Source organism: Lathyrus oleraceus, chromosome 4 (genome assembly GCF_024323335.1).
Source record: "Lathyrus oleraceus cultivar Zhongwan6 chromosome 4, CAAS_Psat_ZW6_1.0, whole genome shotgun sequence".
Taxonomy (NCBI): Eukaryota; Viridiplantae; Streptophyta; class Magnoliopsida; order Fabales; family Fabaceae; genus Lathyrus; species Lathyrus oleraceus.
In genome coordinates this window covers 269844790-269865194 of record NC_066582.1, presented here as the reverse complement: position 1 = coordinate 269865194, position 20405 = coordinate 269844790, and the positions used below count along the sequence as shown (strand labels likewise).

Sequence of the window (20405 nt, the reverse complement as noted above, 5' to 3'; positions counted from 1 at the left end):
TATAAACATGGATTGATCCAATCCAACCAACACATTTTAATGATCCAATAGATTTTTTTTATTTAATTTAAAAAAAATAGATTTTTTCAAATATTAAAAAATGATTTTTTTTAAAAATACAAAGTTATTATTTTTTTCCGAAAAAAACGATTTTTTTTAAATACAAAAAATCGATTTTTCCCAAAAATTTAATTTTTTAAAAAAATAAATACCAAAATTCAATTTTATTTTCAAAAAATTTTTTTTTTTTATGAATATATAATTTTTTTTTCGAAAATAAAAAAAAATATTTTTAATTTTTTTTTTCCGAAAATACAAGATATGTTTTTTTCCCCCAAAAAAATATTTTTCTCGAAAAATAACTGAATTTTTTAATTAAAATACAAAAAAAAATATTTTATTTCTGAAAAAAATGATTTTTTCCAAAAAAATAAGTAATTTTTTCTAAAAGTAAAAAAATGGAATTTTTCAAAATAAAAAAATTAATATTAAAAAGAAACGATTTTTTCAAAAAAAATCTTTTTTTCTAAGAAAAAAAAATGATGGATGGATATCCATCCACTGAAAATATGATAATAAATGGATTGGATGAATTTTATTCTTAATGGATGGATTAGATTGAATATTATTAAGAAATTTTTAGTGGATTGTTGATGGACTAATGAATTATTTTGATTCATCAATTAACGATCCAATCCATATCCATCAAATCCATCCATTTTGTCACCCCTACCAAATAGTAAGTGATTACTACAATAACATAATTTAACAAAATTCAGAACTTATTATCCAAACAATATTGATTAAGAGATCAAAGTAATTAATAATTTGTGAACCGAAAAATAAACGAGATAGATAGAGAGAGTACACAAGGATTTGTTTAGGCAGTTCCTCACTCGACCTCGTTATGGGTATGTCTACCCTAAATTCGAATTCGAATTCGAATTGAGATATTAATATAATAAATCTTACTTTGCAAATGTATCGATATAAGAGATGAGAAATCAAATCCCATAAACCTTATGTTTGTTCTTTACTCTAGCACCTCCAAAAACCTTGATCAAGTCAACAACAATACCGCTTAAACTCACCTGTTGTTGATACTTCCTCGCACAACCTCCTTGTCTCAAGGCTTTCTCTCATCTGAATCAATCCCAAGCGCACACTTGTTGAACCCAAGATTTGTCAACATGATCCACCTTTTCACGCTACTCCCTTACCGACACACGTAGTCTCAAGGCTTTCACTTGATCAGATCTGAATTGCACAATCTTGTCAAAAACCTTCAAACCCTAAAGATCTTGAAGGAAAACCTCAAATCAGTTTTCTTATTTGAATTCCTTAAAGACCGCAACCCAATATTCTCGGTACAACAAACCTAATTGGACGTTATCAATCCTAATATAGATGACACCCAATCAAAAAATGATTATGTGTAATTTGATTGTTTCTATGCATAAATTGAATTAAATATGATGAAATGCTTTAAAATCCTGGATTCATGTAGGTTTTACTCACTCTAGAAACCTTACTAGAGAAAGACGCATGTATCATGCATTTATATATGTGAGACTCATAAGAAGCAAAAGGAATGAAGACAAATGCAATTCTTAAATTTTTTTAACCAATAGGTCGACCTATACAAATCATGTGTCGACCTGTTCAAGTCATGTCTCGACCTGTTGGAAGCATGTGTCGACCTATAAGGTTATCCCATAGGTCGACTTTAAGACTCGACACATGAGACAAAAGCTGCATGCTTTAATACTGTAGCGTACATGTCGACCTATACCATCTATGTGTCGACATGGAGTTTTAAAAATTCATCTATAGGTCTATTTGTAGTCGTATCTGTCGACCTATAATGAGTATTTTTTACTTAAAACAAGTTTTTCATGCATAACACACTATTTTGATGCACGCATGTTTTCTAGACCATTTCCAACAATGTTGACATGTTCTCTAATGCAATAATGCTAAAATGCAAAGTTAGACTCAGATGATACCGTCCAATGTACATAAACGCTACTTCCTAGTTTTGATGTCATGTAAAACATATCTAAACGGAAGAATACACTCACACAACAAACCCCACCTTGATTCAACTCATTAATATCCAAACCATGCGCAAACTGTATCACAACCACCATTATAAACTTCACCCTAAATCAACAATAATAACTCATACATTAGAAAACGACAAGGCGAAGGTAGAAAAAAAAAGTCTCAAAATCTCAAACACCGCATCCAACGTTCATCACCTTCCTTTGCACATGCGCCTGAGGATACGTAGGAGCAAAACCCCTAATCTTGTCAAACACCCTAATAAAACTCTTTTTGCGATCCTTTTTCTTTTCCTTTTACACTCTTATCATTAAAAAAACAACAATTAACATATGCTAACATTCAATCACAAGTTTAACTAAAAGGTTCTCGTTGAGTACAACGAACGTGAAGGTGTTAATACTTTCCCCTTGTGTAATTGACTCCCGAAGCTGAATTTGGTTGCGACTACCATCTTCTATTTCTTTTAAGGTTTTTATCGATATTTTCTCTTTTCTTCTTTGTAATAAATAAAGTTCGGTGACGACTTTGTTCAAATCATTTTTTTTCGTGAGCACGCGAATGCTCCGCGAAGGATTATATTTTCCGAGATGTGATAATTGACGATTATGTTGGGGATTATGCTCAAAGCAAGAGAGAGTCAAGTCTAACTTAATTAACTTTACGATAGATGTTGGCTTTACTTAATTATTTTCTTTATGCTTGTTTGCTTATCTATTTTCTTTACGCATTCTCTTTTTTATATGCTCATTATCATGCTTATCTTGGATCTTGGGATGCTATCTTGAGTAAAGCTTTACACTTGAGCTTTGAAAAAAGAAGAGAGAACACATAGGTTAGAATGAAAGTTGTGTAGTATTAGTCCCCAAGGACCACTCCTTATGTGCCTAACATGAAAACTTCCCCTAGATAAGACCTTTTCGTAGATATCGTTATAAGATATCCAACCTTTCGCATAATGTTAATTCATGAAGGGTCAATGACTCTAGGTACCATTCTTAGAACTAGTTTGTGTTTTGGTGATTGTATAGTGTTAGTCTCCAAGGACCACTCCTTGGGTGCCTAACACGAAGACTCTACCCAGAATAGACTTTTTCGTTATTCTTTTCAGAAAACGGTTAGCCTGTTGCAATACGTTGATACGATTAAGGTCCGTGATTTTGAGAACCTTATCCATTAACCTAGAAACTATCATATGAGCGGTATATGAGTATAAAACTTAAAACTATTCGTTATAAAAGCTACCTAATAGGGTGTTCTGAGTTACTCATGACACCCCAGATCCAAATATCACACATTCATGATCATTTGCATGAGCATCATGAAACTTATACCAAATATTGTTTTCAACATAATTTTTTTCCGCATGCTGTCTGCATTGATCCATGAGCATGCACTTCTTCAAAACAGTAAAACCCCAACGCATGTCACCTTGTTTCCATCCTCAGAACCTGACTCTACAAAGCTGATTTTCCAAATGTAAAATAATATTACACATACAAATAATCAAAATTCTTATATTTGCTATAATACATCAATATTTTAATAATAAAAACATGATTTGCGAGAATATACGTTTTTCATTCGTTGACGGTATAAAATATTTTACAAAAATGCATATTCTATTTTCTCATCCATAAAAGATTAACATGAAACAAATAATTAAACTATGAGACCATAAATCTAATTTAGTTTTTTTTCCAGTTTATATTTATATATTTATATTTATTCGAAGCGCAGATTGAGGGAGGGAAACACTTATATACTTGTTGTAAAACCCCTTTCCCGCCATTTTCTAAAATCTGTCTCCCTCTCCACATCTCTCTCTCTCCTTTTTCAATGGTGAGGTCTAGAAGCGCTGCAAAACCCTCCGCACCTGCAGATGCCGAACCAGAAAATGACGATAACCTCGAAGTCATCTCAATCGGTTCACTCTACAATGGACCATGGGACAAGAAGTATTGGAGCAGTTCTAGGGTTTGATTACATTTTCCCCAATCTCTTCTCTACCGTTTTTTTCCTTCGTTATTTTAATTTGCAATCGCTACCTAATCATCATGTTTAATTGAAGAAGTATAATTATTATCTCGTTTCATGTTTGATTTGCAATTAAACTGAAGATATAACTGCAACTAGATTTCCCTGTAAAAACATGTACTCTGATTGCTTATTTTTGAGTGAGGGATAGTTAAGCACTATGTAGAAATATCTATGAATTTAGCTGGTTAGTGCAGTCCGAGTTGTGTGTGATAGGATGTGTAGATAGGTTCATCGATAAGATTTTGAAAACACCGTTCAGATTGAAAGTTGAGAGGTTAAGTGATGAAAGGTGCTATTTAAGATAAGGAAATAGTGTAGGAGGAAACAGAACCCTCCCTCATATACGTCCAACAGTCAATTGAGGATATTTTAATACAATGTTGGTAGAGTTTAGAGGTCACTGAGCAACGAATCATGACTTTTGCATTGCATGGATTTTGTGAAAGAAAAAGGAACTGTTGTACTGAATTGCATTTAGGCAAGTGGAAGGGGCTTAGATCTCTGAAGCACGTGGTCGTACCTAGGTTTAATTCTTGGATCAATGTGTATGAGAGAGATATTGTTGGTAGGGGTCCAGTATTAGGATTTGGATTGGACCGAGTCTCTAGAGATTCTCTGACAAAAATAACAATTTTAATATGAATGCTTGTTTGTTGGTCCAAGTGGTGGGAAGGTTTATTCCTTAAACACAATGTTGGATTCGACTTATTTGTGGCTGTATGTGATTTCTAGATACTGGGTTTCTCATACCAAAAATAACAGGAAGCAGTAAGGCTTGTGTGATGCATTTTGTAGGAAAGAATAAATAAGTTGTATGCATGCTTGAATAGTGTTTATGTTGGAGGAATTTGTGCAATAGTTTCTGCATACCACGTTGTATTGGTTTGTTTTCCTTTGCTGACCAATTGCATTTTTACACTGTCTGGGTTGTAGGGAAAAGATCGATATCCATATCCCGTTGGCTACAAAGCTGTTAGAGCTCATAATGGGACCACTTATAAGATGGAAATTCTTGAGGGCGTTAACGGGCCTAAATTTTTGGTTTGTTTTCAAGATTCTTTGTGCTTTAATGTTTTGACTTCAGATTCCATTTACTAAATGCATACAACTTGCTCCGAGTTTTGTTAAACAGTTTTAGTTACATACTGTTTCTACAGATTTCTTCAGATGATGGGAATTCAGCTTCTGGGAAAACTCCAGACTTTGCATGGGTGGAATTTCAGAAGAAAGGTTGCACTAGCATGAAGATTTTGCATGGGAAGAGGCTTTCGTCTAAAATGGATGGCTTAGAGGTAGACATTGGCAACAATGTGATAAAAACTGGTACCGAAGTACAAATTAATAGTAATAACTGACTTTTATTTATGGTAGAATATACTTACAACAGACACATAATTACGAACACTATAGAGAATACATAATTCACACATAAACTAAAGAAATAAGTAGTATGTTATTAAAAGACAAGTCCTATCCAAGAAATTCGAGAGTCTTGGTCTCTGCCTCCAAGAATTCGAGAGCTTGGTCTCTCCCTCCCAAAATCATTCAAAATCTATCCCATAATCAGTTTCTCATTTCCATTCTCTATTTATTCCTAAAACTTAACAATATCACTGACATTATAACTTCCCAAAAAGGCCCATAACTACCATTATGAGAAGTTAAAGAAATTTTTCAGGAAAATTTATTAAAATTTCCAGATATCATTCCAAATAAGCCACAGCCTTATTTACTTTCAAGCTTATTTGAGCGAATTTGAAGTGGGGCTAACTCATCCCTACAAAACCTACTTGTAAGGTGAAGATTGCCCCCAGTTATAAATTCAACACAGACCATATCTCTTAGCAATGTGGGACTAAATCCACCACTTCAAATCCATCACAATGAAGGTGTTGGAGACTGCAATTAGGCAAGTCAAATGCTGCATTTAAGGTGACTAGGGGCAGATCGCAATGAAGGCGGAAATTCCAACACTAATTGTTGTAGTCGTGCTGGAATTCGTTATTGTTATATTTGAGTTTTTTTTTCTCTTTTTGGTTTGACAAGATATTTGAATATATCATTAAAGTAATAAAATGAATAATCAAAACCTCTTTTTATCATAAAACTCTTATTTGACTTAAGCTTTCTAGTGGCATATTGCAATTTCCCTTTAAAGGCTTGCTAGCCTATATTTCCTGATTGCTATAATATGATATTTTATCCATAGTATGCTTACTGTTTCTCTTAGTCAATTTCTCTAGTCAATCATGCTGACACTGAATTCATCGTAAACAATGGTTTCAGTATTGCTTTACAAAGGAACAACTTGTTTGATAATCAAGATTCAAGAGGATTATTAAGTTGAAAAGTTAAACTTAAACATAAATTCTATATAAAATCTTCTCATTATGAAAAGGGAAAAGGCGAGTGAATAACTTGGTAATGTGCTGTTTTTCTTTACATTCTTTAAAGATCATTGATTTTATTTGACAAATATTAGATACCATGTATACAAACAATGAATAAACTGGGTTGATTTTTATCTTATGAATGTGGTATTAACAAGCAAGCTTATATTGGCATAACTCTATTATTTAATCCCATCAAGATTTTATATTACCGACTAATTAAGGCTGTTGTTGGAGATAAAACTATTAGAGTGTATTAGAGTAGAATCAGTAACTACTAAGAGTAAAGAGTTAGTTACTATGCAAGCTGTCTCTGACAGTTGTAATGCTGTTAGACCTAACACGTGCATCTCTGATCAGGATTAGAGTCAGCTTTGGATCTGTTAGGATCAGATTAGAGTTAGTTGCATCTAACCTGTGCACCTGTGCACCTGTGCACAGGGTTAGAGTTAGTTCGGATCAGTTTCCACTAACTTGCACATGTGTGCAGGAATAGGATCCCATATAATGATGTAATCATTCGCTATTGAATATCAGTGAAATCAGAATATTCCAACTGTTGTTGGAGATAAAACTATTAGAGTGTATTAGAGTAGAATCAGTAACTACTAAGAGTAAAGAGTTAGTTACTATGCAAGCTGTCTCTGACAGTTGTAATGCTGTTAGACCTAACATGTGCATCTCTGATCAGGATTAGAGTCAGCTTTGGATCTGTTAGGATCAGATTAGAGTTAGTTGCATCTAACCTGTGCACCTGTGCACCTGTGCACAGGGTTAGAGTTAGTTCGGATCAGTTTCCACTAACTTGCACATGTGTGCAGGAATAGGATCCCATATAATGATGTAATCATTCGCTATTGAATATCAGTGAAATCAGAATATTCCAAACAAGATTCAGTTATGGATTCTTCACAAATTAACAAAAACCATTCTTAGGCCTCCAAAAAATTGAGTTTTCAGGAGAGTTAGCTCGTCATGGTTCAATATGATATTAGAAAATCTACCATGTCTATTAGATGCCAACAGATTGCTCGGGTGGGAATGACAATATTTTTGTAGTGTTAACCTAGACCTATTCCGAGCCCAGAGGGCTAATTCATTACTGGTCTATGTGGTTTCTGGGGATGTCAGCCTGTCAGCTACGGCAGAATGTTATAATCCAGATGCAAGGTGTGTGGCTTGAGTTCGATATTCACATGAGGGTTCTTGCATCATGAGGGGGCTTGCTAGATATTAGTATAAAACAATTTTACTTCTCCACCTTATGACCTAAAGCTATTGAAGTTATCGATTCTACTTTTTGTTTTTGTTTTTGTTTTTGCTTCTGCTTTTTATTTTCTCTATTCATTTTATGTTGTTTGTAATTTGGGGAGTACCATTGGCTTTACATGTATGGAAAGAACTGACTGCCGCAAAGAGATGTACATGAATGCACAAAGACATGTATTGCCGGACTAGTGATATACTTGTATCATTGTATGGCAATTGCTCTTTGCCTAGACTCTAGGTATCAACAGACACTAAGTGGCATGTCATTGCCTACTATGTGACTAATCAATGGTTGAATTAAAGTATCAAAACTGAATGCTCTGTCCTTGTAATTGAAAATCAGTAAATCCAATATGCAAGACTGACCGCTTATCTAATGTTGAAATTATGTCCATGCATTTGTATTTCTTCAAGCTTTATGATTTGTTGGTCAAAACATTTATAAGTGATTAGATAGCCTTATTGACTTCTCTATGGTGCTTTGTTCATTGTTTCTTTAACAAGTCCTGCGAGACGATATGCAGTGGGGATTGAAAGCTTTATTACAATAATGAACTTGTTTACTTTTTTCTGTGTTCCTTTGTTTAATTTAAAGATGTTTTATTGTCCTTTCTCTTGTAGCCCTTCTTTTTTCTCCTCAGCAAAATGTAAATTATCTTCTTTATCCCAAACAGATAATGGATGTTAGAGCATTTGGCGTTTATGTCTAGCGACACACATTTTGCAAAAGTTGCTCTTTATCTCACGATTAATTTGAAAATCATCCTTCTTTTCACTCATATTGTTTGACAATTTTCATTACTTGTTTATATTGCTTTCATGAGTTGTTTACTGTACTTAGTATTTTTCATTCTTTTTTCACTGCACCCAGCTTTTTGGGTTCAAAAACCAGTTTATTCTGAGGTTGCTTCGCAAACTAGTGGCAGATATAAATGGAATAGCTGAACGGAGCTTAGTATCCTCAAACTTCAGTAACGAGGTTTCTAAAACAGAGCATGGTGATTTATTAATTTCCCCGGGAGGATCACGTGTTACAGGGAAGAGAAGTAGATGTGAGCTAAGAAATAAGAAGTTAAATGACAGATCTCGACCTCTTAGGAAGAATGAGACAACTCTTGGTCAAAGGAGTTCTGCAATCCACAATGGTTCAGAGGACGAGGATGTCTCCCACAATCAAGTAGATGGATCACCTTCACTGAAAATAATGTCATCTGTTGGTAAGAGAAGTAATTGCATTTCATCCCAAAATGGGCTGCCATTGAATCATAATGACATCTCCGGCAACGAAATAGAGAGAGTTGTACCTTCGGAGAGACAGACAGGGTTTCTCTACTCTGCAAGTTGCAAAAGTACAGAAGTAACTGAAAACTTGTCAAGAGAAAAACCTGTAAGCATGCCCTTTAAAATTCTACTGAATATTATTCATTGGAAACATGCTGGTTGATAAAGTATAGTCTATTGGATGTTATTAGCTGGAACCTGTCCTTTTGGAAATTGTGATAATGTTGATAAAACTAGAGGGAAATTGTCACACATCTTTGACGTGCTTTATTTAATATCCCACTTCTTGAGATAAATCATTTGAGATTTTGCAGAAATTTGTGACTCAATCAAAATTATGGTTCACTTTGTTATTGAGGAAAAACTCTTTTAACTTCTTGCAGCTTCATAGGTCACATGACAAGGAGATGGAAATGTCAAGTTTGTTGGTGACAGCAGAAGATGACAAAGTGATGCAGTCACGTTCTAAAGAGTCTCAGGGCTGTATTGGCATTGATCTTTGTGCTCCTGATACACTAGATTTACAAGGTACTTGTATCTTTGTCACTTTGTGTTTGTACGGTACAAAGTATTCATCATTAATAACTTATAGTATCTGCATCCTTTTACTAATACATTGATGAATTGAAAGACTTACCTTTTGGCTTGACATAGTTCTAGTCATTCGAGTACAAGTTTTTGGATTTATAATGCTTATGTCTTTGGTAATATTGGATAGAGTAGCGTTCTTTGCAATTTTTTGGATTTATAGTGCTTACAGTTTTTGCTTTTCTAATGTAGTTTCTATATGAAACCAAAACTAGGCTAAACCATCCATATGCTTAGGATTTTCTATTTATTTATATTGTATTTATTTTTCTACAGCACTCTCCTTCAGTATCTAGTTTATCTTATATTTCTCTGCTCTACATTTTCCTGTTGATTCTAGATCAGTTACTCTAGTGTAATGCAGAAAATATCTCTGTTACTGTTCCAAGTAATCTGGATAAGAATAATGACAGTGAGCCAACATGTGAGGCCATCTCTGAAGATTTGTTAAACTCATAACGTGAGGAAGTGCTAAAATCTGATTCAAATATAAGCCCTGAGAAAGATTATTTTAATTTAGCTGCCCAGGATGTGGCAAAGTCAATGATGGCACTTCTGCTTCCTCAAGCAGTTCCCTTACTAAGGAATAACTCAACAGATAAGAAGTTCACACTTATCCCTTCAGATGTACTGCCGTCTAAGGAAGAACAAAATGAAGTTGGATATGTTTTGGATGTACCATCATCTGGTAAATATACTCATCAATGCTTTTTTAATTTTTCTTGATTATTTGTGCTCAATGTCTGGCATAGATCAATACATGCCGCCACAAGGGTTTTTGATGTACCATTCTGTCTTTTAAATCTTCTTTGTTGGATGTGTTTTGGATGTTCTGTGTTTATGTTTTTATGTGCTTTTGTTGAATCATGTGTCTATATGGCCAGATAAAATGGTAACAGATGATGCATACGGGGAACAAAATGAAAAGATGCATAAGCCAGATGCTCCCCCACGTTCAAATTCTTCTAATACTGATCACATGAAGTCTATTGTCCTTGATAGTTTTGAGTATAGTCAATGCGATGATCTTAAAAACTCAGAACTCTTATCTTTTGATATTGCGGAAGTTGGTAGATCTAGTTTCAGTAAAGAAATGTGTTGTTCGGAAAGTCAAGAACAGCTTCATGGTGATTTGCCGAAAGGACCATCCACATGCCGTGCTTCAGAGGTGGACTTCAAAAACAGGCCTCATGATTATGATGTATGTATTACTGATTCTGTTCTGGATGTCATGTCTCCTCTTGATGTATGTGTTCCTGATTCTGTTCTGGATGACATGTCTCCTCCGGATGTATGTGTTCCTGATTCTGTTCTGGACGACATGTCTCCAGCACATGATAGTTTCAAGTCAGTGCAAAATGACCTTCCAGCTGCTCAGGATTTTACTGGAGGTAATGTGTTCATGACATTTGGCATCAAAATCAAAGTTCTTAAATTCTGATAATCATGATCAGATGGGTTGAACTGTGTATCATAGTATAATTCTTCTGTCTGTTTTGAACTGAGATGCTTGTCGAGTCCGTGTCAACCCATTTGCATGCCTATCCAACTTAACTATTGTTGCAAAGTATTAACATATTTTGGTGTCTGGTCAAGAATGAAACTCAATGATTTGAAACTAAGGTTTCATCGGACTATTGTTGTGTTTGATCCAAACATCACCATTACTTGCAATTTTTAAAATCAAAGCAGGTATTAGTAATGCATTCTCACATGTTAAATCAAAGATTTGTCATTTAAAAAACATGGAAACTATTGCAGATAAGATGCAAGATGAAGCTGTTGGTAAAACAGGCAATGCTAAAACATTGGCGATATCTTCTCAGTTACCAAATTTTGTATACACCAGAAGAAAGAGGCAAAATTCTGTTACCCCCCAAAGAAATTGTTTCGCTGTGGGGAGTACAGAATGTGACAAGACTGAACTAGTTACTCCTCAAATGCATACTGCCCACGGCACTGTCCCTCCATCAAAAACCTTTCAAGCAAAAAATGATAAACTATGCAAACCAGATGATTCTGCAGATTTAATATTAGAAAAACCTGAAGCTCATAGTGACGTTCCAGATGTACAAAACAACCCAGCAGAACTAAGCCTTTCATCTCAAAATCCAAACCCATTTTACTGTGAAAATAAGTGCACTGGTGGCAAGGGGGCTCAATTTATTTCAGAACCAATGGTCCAGAGAAACCAGGAACTCAAGAATAATCTGAACGGCAGTGTAAAGTTTGTGGGGTGCTACATGCACCCAATGCCTGTTTCATCATTACTTTTAAAAACAGTAGAGGATAAAATCCACATTTGTGTTTTGTGTGGCCTTCTGACAGATCAGCACAGAACTCTGTTTACCTACAAGGTAGCTATCAAGGAACCAAATTTCGGTTTCCCCTCTGTCATGGCTCACACCCCGATAATGTTGCCAGATCCAAAATATAACTTCACAAGAGAAGTAAGTTACTTTTTTTTCCTTCCTGTTTTGAAATCCTTTTTTTCCTAATTTACATTTTACCCAAACTTTTGGCTACATAAATGCTTACTGTCAAAATATATCACATTGTTTGCTAGACTATGGTGGAAAGGACTGGGGTGGAGTTGACTCCTGATGGACAGTATATTGTCTTAATAGGCAGCATAAAAACCCCTAATTGCAGGTTAACTGTTTCTACATGTTGGAATTGATGTGTAATAAATTGGAACATTATCGATAGAGTAACTAAATATTATTTAATCCCAGGGAAGGAGAAATTGATTGTTGTTGTTCAACATGCACTTCAGTCTGCTCGAAGAAGAATGGTTTGAAGATTGTTCATGTAGAAAGTGGTTATGCATCAGTTGTGGCAACACTCGAAGCTGTTGCAGACTTGCATTGTATTTTGGTTTGTGAACCTAACCGACTTGTTTCTGTTGGAGGGAGTGGAAGTATACAAGTGTGGGTCATGAATTCAACATGGAGGTGATTTTAATGCATTCTTTGTTTTTTCTTTCCCCTTTATGACAACAATGTTCTTTTCAGAATCATATTACTTAAAAGTTTTTATTTGTAGTGAATGTGATTGTTACACATAACCCTGGGTTTCTTATGTGTTTGCATTTACAGTAGAGACCATGGATATATGATCATGAAGTGCTTGCGCTTTTCATAGCAAGTCTCCATGAAAATTGGGGAAACTTTGTTACTTGGATATTATGACCAATTGTTTCTTGGTTAAAAGCTTCCCGAATTTCATTGTATTTAATTTGCTCATACTATAAGAGCTTAGATTCAATCATTGTCTTACAAACTACTTTTGAAGAGCAAGTGCTGACATAATTGATGAGTTAGGCCATTCTAATTGTAAAAAACTGTATTATTTACCTTCAATGTTTATAATTTATTTGTTGCTAGTGTTATTAAATATTTTATTTGTAATTAATTTGCTGCTAGTGTTATTAAATATTTACATTTATTGGTTGCGGTCATACAACTTAGCTTCTTCATCCATTTATTAACATTTTGCAGTGAAAAGATAGATTACTTCATCATTCCGTCTGTTGGTTCCATGTCCCCTGGCATTGTGGAATTGAAGAGGGTCCCCAAGTGTGCTCATCTGGTTGTAGGCCGAAACACTTATGGGGAATTTAGTTTATGGTATGTTGTCTTTATTTACCTTGAATGGATGTCCTATTATACTAGCATCATTCTAAGTATTTTAAACATTTAATTTGACCACAGTCGGTTTATATTATAGTCTTGTTTAGGATTGTTCTGAGGATTTTACATTATTATAAAGCACGAATAGTCAACATAATTTACTAGATTGACTGGGAACCGGCAATTAGTATGTGGGTAGCATTTCACGGTACTATTATGAATTGGTTGGCCAGAACTTGGGTATAAATTCATTGAAAGCATCAAATCCAATAGAAAGAACAGACTCCCAATCTATAGATAGTACAGGGAGAAACACTTTCTACTTTTAAAAGCTATTATCTTCAATCCCAATCTGCAATGTACTGTGTCATACACTAATTATTTATAGTTAGCATCTCTCTAGTTTTTACACATTTTTGATGTGGAACTACTTTTACTTGTTGGTTTGAAAGCTTGTACAGTTGCACCGAAGGGTACCGCCGATACTCAATGCATTACTATTCTATTATTGTACTTTGTTGAGCTTTGTTTTCTTTTATTTTATCACCGTTAAATTGTTAATCAAATTAGTAATGTTTTTAACATAATAATAAATTAGAAGTAATTACTACCCTCCGTTCCAAAATAAATGACCTAGTTCATCATTTCACATGGATTAAGAAGAGGATACATGAAAAAGAGAGAATATTACTTTTACTATCCCTTTTTAGATATTGGTTATTCACCTCTCATGCAAAATGGAAGATATTGAATTGAGAGTGATGCAAGTAGTATTAATTAGAGGGTACCATTGAAAGAATGTTGTATTGAAAATTGAAATGAATAAGTCATTTTGAAACTATTTGTGTTTACAAATAGGTCAGTTATTTTGAGACTCAGAGAGTTGTATTTTTACTATAAAACATCACTTCTATTTTCATCTTTTAATATTTTGACATTTATATCTTATTAGCATGGACTTCATTGTTTTTAACTAGATTAGATAAAAAATTGGTAGCATAACGATAAAGATATTAGAATGTACCATAAACCCAAATAGCAAAGTTAGGGTTTACACATACCCACACATCCATATTACATTTTTATGAGACATTGGTTTTTTCAATCATATTTTTTGTATTAATTTGCTTGCATTTTATCTTAAAATCTATTCTATACAAGTCACAGGTTCATCGGAATATGAAGAACATGTGTTGCCCTTTCCTTCTGTAAATCTTGAACAGACCGAGGCTCCTAATTTGATCTTTATCTGTTTAAGAATTGAGGAAATGTCTCTGCTGGCTTTAATGCCACATTTTCATTCCCTCATTTCATCTTGTCTTCAAGTTTCTTATTCAAAAAACCTCTAACCTAGCCCAACAATTGTTAAAAATAAGAAGGGGATAGGAGAAGTAATAAAAATTGTGTTACTAATATTTAATTTGGCCATTCAGTTATAATAATATCTCATTTACATCATTTTCAATGTTTTCCTCAGGGATATTGCAAAACTCAATTGTGTTTCAAGCTTCTCTGCTTCAAAATATCCAATTAATGAGTTCTTTCCAATAAGCTTGTTCCATTTGAAAACAAAAGGCTTGGGATTGAGCTATGCTAGCATAGAGGAGAAGGCTGAAAAACTTTTAGAAGCATCCAATCTCTGGCACTCGAAGCAAAGAGAGACCTGTGTGTATCTACCAATCGAAGATGTTGCTATGTGGTTTCTTGTCTCGACTCCCTCGGACTTTGATTGTTGCCAGGATCATGTTTCAACTTCAATTCATCAAAATGTACATACAGCTAGAAGTTGGAGGCTTGCTCTTTTGATGGAAAATAGCATAATTTTTGGAAGTCCCTTGGATCCTAGGTGCCATATGATGTTTCCTGAGTTTAATATAGTCTGTCGTATTTTGTTTGATTCTATTAATATCTGATTTTTACTGCTTATGAAGTAGAGTGAAGTAATTTACCCCATCTATTTTTCAGAATATTTTGTTTTCATTGTAAAGTGAATTAAAAACTGCCTGAACTGGATTTTAGATCAGTGTTGAAGTCACGGTCTCATGTCCTGAATCAATAACCTATCATTCATTTAAGAGGTTAGCAGCTGAAGAACTTCACTGAAGATAATAATAATGAGGGTAACAAGGAAAGGCAACCTGGTTTGCTAAAACTTCAGGCACAGTGGAGTCTAGGAAGGGTCAGACCTATTATGGGTCTAGTAGGCAGCTTTACCTTGAATTATTTGCAAGAGTTTTATTTCACAATTTGAACATGTGACCAAATAGTTATATGAGTAGGCAATACTAAAACTGTTCTGCAAAGTTTCCCTTAATTATGAGGATCTTAAGGAGAAAAAATTGTGTATTGTTTGAGTTGTTATATAGCAATGACCAAGTACATCTTAAGAAATACTGATGATATATCATTTGTACTCCATTAAAAGCCGTTGTGCTATTGCTTATTCTACATTGCTATATTTATCACTTTTTGACAGTTTTCAACTATATCAACTCTCTGCAGGACAACTGCTGTTGGTGTCTCAGGTGGTTATGGAATCACCAGCACAAGTGACGGTGTGGTATATATGTGGGATTTGTCTAGAGGGACCAAGCTTGATACTCTGCACCATTTCCAGGGTATGTTGCAAGGTTACACTTTATGCTCTAGTCACGATACACTGAACGCCAATGCAGAAGCACTAGTGATATTGATATTTTTTAAAGACAAATGTTAGTTGCTAGTAAAGTAATGTATATGTTAGTTTTTAAGAGTTTGAATCTAAGACCTCTTGGTTAGAACTCTTTTAGCGTTCCTCAGTTCTCTAACCGAGTTGTCTACATGAGATAAGAATTGTCGGTGATTAGTTATGACTCATTGTAAGTTACAATCAATCGATATCTTTAAAAGACCTTTTGTCGATATCTTCAAAAGACCTTTTGTCTTCCATTTCTGGTGTGCTCTTAGGACTTGGCCACATTTACTGTGTAACAGTTTCCTTTCCTGTGTTAGTATAGGCCATACTGAAAGTTAAACTGAAGGTTCACAATGAGTTGAGGCACTCAAGCGATTAAGAGGACTTAACACAACTACTTAGTGAGGAACTTCATATATGAACATTAGGTGGTAGGTTAAGACATACACAACTGTAGTTTCATATGGTCTTTTGAATCTAGGGTCTTGAACAGTAAAATCTGGTTGTATAGGTTAAATGTGGTTGGATCTCACCCCTAAAAGCTAGCTCCAAGGGTGAGGTTGCTCTCACGTACATTCTCTGGTCACTATTATAAGTAAATTTGACTTTTTTTTATTTACATTTGACAGTTAATATGGACTAGATACATTAACTGTCATGGACTAGATACATTAACTGCCAAATGTATCAAAAAAGTAAAATTTGCTTATAATAGTGACCGGAGGGTGTATTTATATGTTCAATAGCCCGGAAACCTAAGCAATGTGAGACTACAATATAACTCCAACAACACGAATACATATTTAACACCCTCCCTCATGCTTAGTGTGTGTCTGAGTCAAATGTCCACATTGCAGTCCTTAACCCGACTTTGATACCATGTTAAGAATTGTAGTTGAGCCTAACTCATCCCTACAAAACCGGGGGTGAGGATTGCTCCTACTTGTAAGCACATGTTCAGACCATATATTATTCGACGTATGAGTCTTAACACACCCCTCATGCTCAGGATTGGAAGTCTGGAGCGTGGAAATAATTGGGTGGCACAATAGAAATCTGATAGCAAGTGGTCCGATGGATCTTAAACGAGACTCTGATACTATGTTAAATGTGTTTGGATCTCAAACCCAAAAGCTAGCTCCAAGGGTGAGGTTGCCCTCAAATATGTTCAACAATCCGAAAACTTAAGCAATGTGAGGCCTCAAACATATTCCAACAATACAAATACATATTCAATAGAATATTACCAGATTTCTTATTTCTTTTCTGTCCTATTTTAAAAGAGTGCTTGTCCTCAAACACAAATAGACATAGCAAAATTTCATGTATGCATAATGGAGGATTCCTAAGAGGCATCACCCAGAGAAAGTCCTCCCTAAAGGGTGAGAACTTCTGTTTGACCGCCCTAAATTTGAGAATCCAGGAAAGCATCTGGAGCTGGAATAGGAACTTCATGGTGTTGGGTAAAGTAGGCGAACAAAATTCTAAACCCTTGAAAACTTCTAACATGAAACATGGAAAATATGATGAAGCTTAGATCCCTTAGGCAGCTGCAACTTGTAAGCTCCCAAACCAATGCATTCTATAATAGGGAAAAGCTTAGGCTCAAGGAGCTGGCACCTTATCACATGGATATGTGACCTCATGCTGATAATGAAGTTGTTACCTACATACAATTGAACCACTAACCATTTAAGGATTATCAATTTAACAATACTAGAAGTACCAGTATATTAAATTATAATTAGGAATAAGTTACATTTATATCTCCACTTCATATCCTATGTCATTTCTCATGGTTGTTTTCTTATGATAATCTTAATTATTGTTTATGTACCATGCTGTGTCATTTTGAGGATTCATATTTTGACATACGGTTTCAATAATATATAATCATAAAGTTGACTAATTATCTTATTTGTTATGTGTTTGTGAGATATTTATAATCTTGAAAATAAATGTTTGATTTTAGATGGCACTGTCACAAGTATTTTTACGGATGATTTGAATTCAAATTCAAGAAGTGTTATGGGAGTCGCTGGGGGAGGAGGCCAACTGCTGCTTTATTTACATCTTCGTGATCTGGACTCAAATGAGTAGAGACAATGATAGTGTTGTTTTCTCATCGATCTAAGCCTTCAAGCTTGTATAGAAATTATTAGAGTTACAGTTAATGCACTTAATGGTGGTTTGAAAATTTAAGTATCTGAATTCCTATTAATGTTTCATATACCACTGTCAACCAAATTCCATGGGTTCCAATTTCAATCGAGCAAGTAACTATAATATCAATGTATTGCCTGTATATCGGCCGGCACAGTGATCGTGATAAACCCTATATGAATTATATAGATAAATATAAAATGATAAGGTACCGATAAATATAAATTTAGTGTACAATACTACTTCGGTTGGATTTATACGTTAAAGAGTAACGCTAACGTGTGTTCTAGAGGAACAAGTTAGCATTACTTCTAAATTAAAAAGATAATAAATTTCATGTTTATTAAGAAATATAATTAAGTATATATTTTTTTGATTTTATGAGAGAGATAATATAATTATTAATATACTTTTAATTAAGATGTTTTTAATTAATAATATTAAATAATTAATACAAATATATTTTTGGAATAAAGACATTAAATATAAAGATATGACTTTATATTTAAAGTCAAAAAATAAAAGATTTTTCTTTTTTTTATAAATAAGGCTAAAGGGATTATTTGTTATGTGTAATTGTTTAGTAGTTATTTTGTAATTAAATACATCTTCAATTGAAACATCTAATTTATATTGAAGAAGTGGATTAATCAACTTCGTCGTAAATTTTATCCTCTTAATTTGAGATTTATATTCATTATTAAATATTCAATCTGTCTTAAAAAAGTGTCTCATTTACACTTTATCTTAGTCTCAAAATAATTATTATTTTACAATATCAATGCAGTATTTATTATTATTTTTCCACTATCATATTCATATTTATTAACTTTCACTTTATCAATCACTCTTTTAACTATAATTAATATGGATATTCTAATAAAATAATATTAGTTTTATTATCAAAATCAATACATTCAATTATTCTTTTAAAAATCATAAATTATTCACATAAAATATTTTTTATGAGACAAAGTACCAAATTTATTGATGGTTATAATAACTAGTTTACATGAAAAATATTTTAAAACCAATGTTTCTTCTACGTTAACAAATTGGAAATGTCCTTTTGAAGGCGAGTGTAACTGAATCCATGTTTACAACTTAGTTTGTGGCAAACCAAGTATATGATGAAGCCAAGCTATTGACATATGGACAATTTGTTTCCAAGTTTGTTTATGTCAAGAAAAAGAGATGTTGGAGACCAAGGAAAAGAGGTTACACAATTGGCCGCCTAATTTGGGTACCGCCAACAACCGGGGAGTTATACTATATGCGGATGTTGTTGACAGTTAAGAAAGGACCTACAAGTTATGATCATCTCAAAACTGTTGAAGGGTATAAACATGCAACTTTTAGAGAAGCATGTTTTGCTATGGGCTTTCTACAAGACGATAGAGAGTTCATTGAGGCAATAAAAGAAGCTTACAATTGGGGTTCTGGTGTATTTCTTTGAAAACTGTTTGTTACCATATTGTTATCAGCTTCAATGAACCAACCAGGTCATGTATGGCGTAACACTTGGATATACTTATCAGATGGAATTTTATTTTACCAAAGAATTTTGTCTAACAATCCAGGTAATGCTAAATTTATATTCATCTATATACATAGCTTTGTCATTTGTTTCTTAATTTATTTACAAATATATTTCATCTCATCATTTATTTACTATAGATTTATCACTGTCTCTTGAAGAACTCCAACAACTTACTTTGATGGAAATCGAGACACAACTACAAAAAACCAAAAGGAGCTTGAAAGACTTTAAATCTATGTCATATCCAGATCATTATGTACTGGATTTCCTTGGTAACAGATTGATTTATGATGAACGACAATATGATGTTGCGGCTCAGAAACTATTATACCAAGATTTGTTTCAAAAACTAACAGGTATTCTGAAACTCAAATAATTATTCTTTTATTTCAATTTGAATTCATAATTTTTCATATGGACCTACATTTAAAACTAAATTGAATGTGTCTACTTTAATTCGAATTAGTAGATTTTGATAGCAATATTTTTGCAGTAACATGGATGTGTTATTCGAATGCCCCTACTAAATTGCAGTAATTCGAAAAAATTTGCAATATTTTTGTAGTAACTATAATTTATGCAGTTATTTGAATGTCTCTACTAAATTGCTACCAAGGTTTTTGTTACTACATATGTGTTATTGTTATGGATCACCATTAAAATTGTCATTATACCAGTTATATTCCATCAATGATACATTACATTCACATCCATGTATTTCATTATAAGACTTTATCAAGTTGATATATACATTGTTGGTGTAC

The 20405-nt window shown here is 33.7% G+C and overlaps 1 protein-coding gene across 1 annotated transcript; it reads left to right on the top strand.

Moving 5' to 3' along the window:
- The first annotated feature begins 3821 nt into the window (after positions 1–3821).
- LOC127075040 (uncharacterized) lies at positions 3822–18210 on the top strand. Its single transcript, XM_051016490.1, has 14 exons — positions 3822–4041; positions 5038–5145; positions 5262–5396; positions 8635–9150; positions 9428–9572; positions 10153–10320; positions 10517–11023; positions 11394–12082; positions 12199–12284; positions 12368–12586; positions 13133–13261; positions 14742–15110; positions 15767–15882; positions 17911–18210. Exons 1-14 carry the CDS (start codon positions 3904–3906, stop codon positions 18036–18038), a joined length of 3453 nt encoding a protein of 1150 aa, XP_050872447.1. The 5' UTR covers positions 3822–3903; the 3' UTR covers positions 18039–18210.
- The last annotated feature ends 2195 nt before the right edge of the window (positions 18211–20405 follow it).

What these genes read in the sequence shown, in the direction of transcription:
- LOC127075040 (XM_051016490.1), top strand. Translation starts at nt 3,904, where the DNA reads ATGGTGAGGTCTAGAAGCGCTGCAAAACCCTCCGCACCTGCAGATGCC. An exon ending in GTCATGAATTCAACATGGAG is followed by an intron (nt 12,587 to 13,132) that starts GTGATTTTAATG and finishes AACATTTTGCAG; the next exon opens with TGAAAAGATAGATTACTTCA. An exon ending in TATGGGGAATTTAGTTTATG is followed by an intron (nt 13,262 to 14,741) that starts GTATGTTGTCTT and finishes TGTTTTCCTCAG; the next exon opens with GGATATTGCAAAACTCAATT.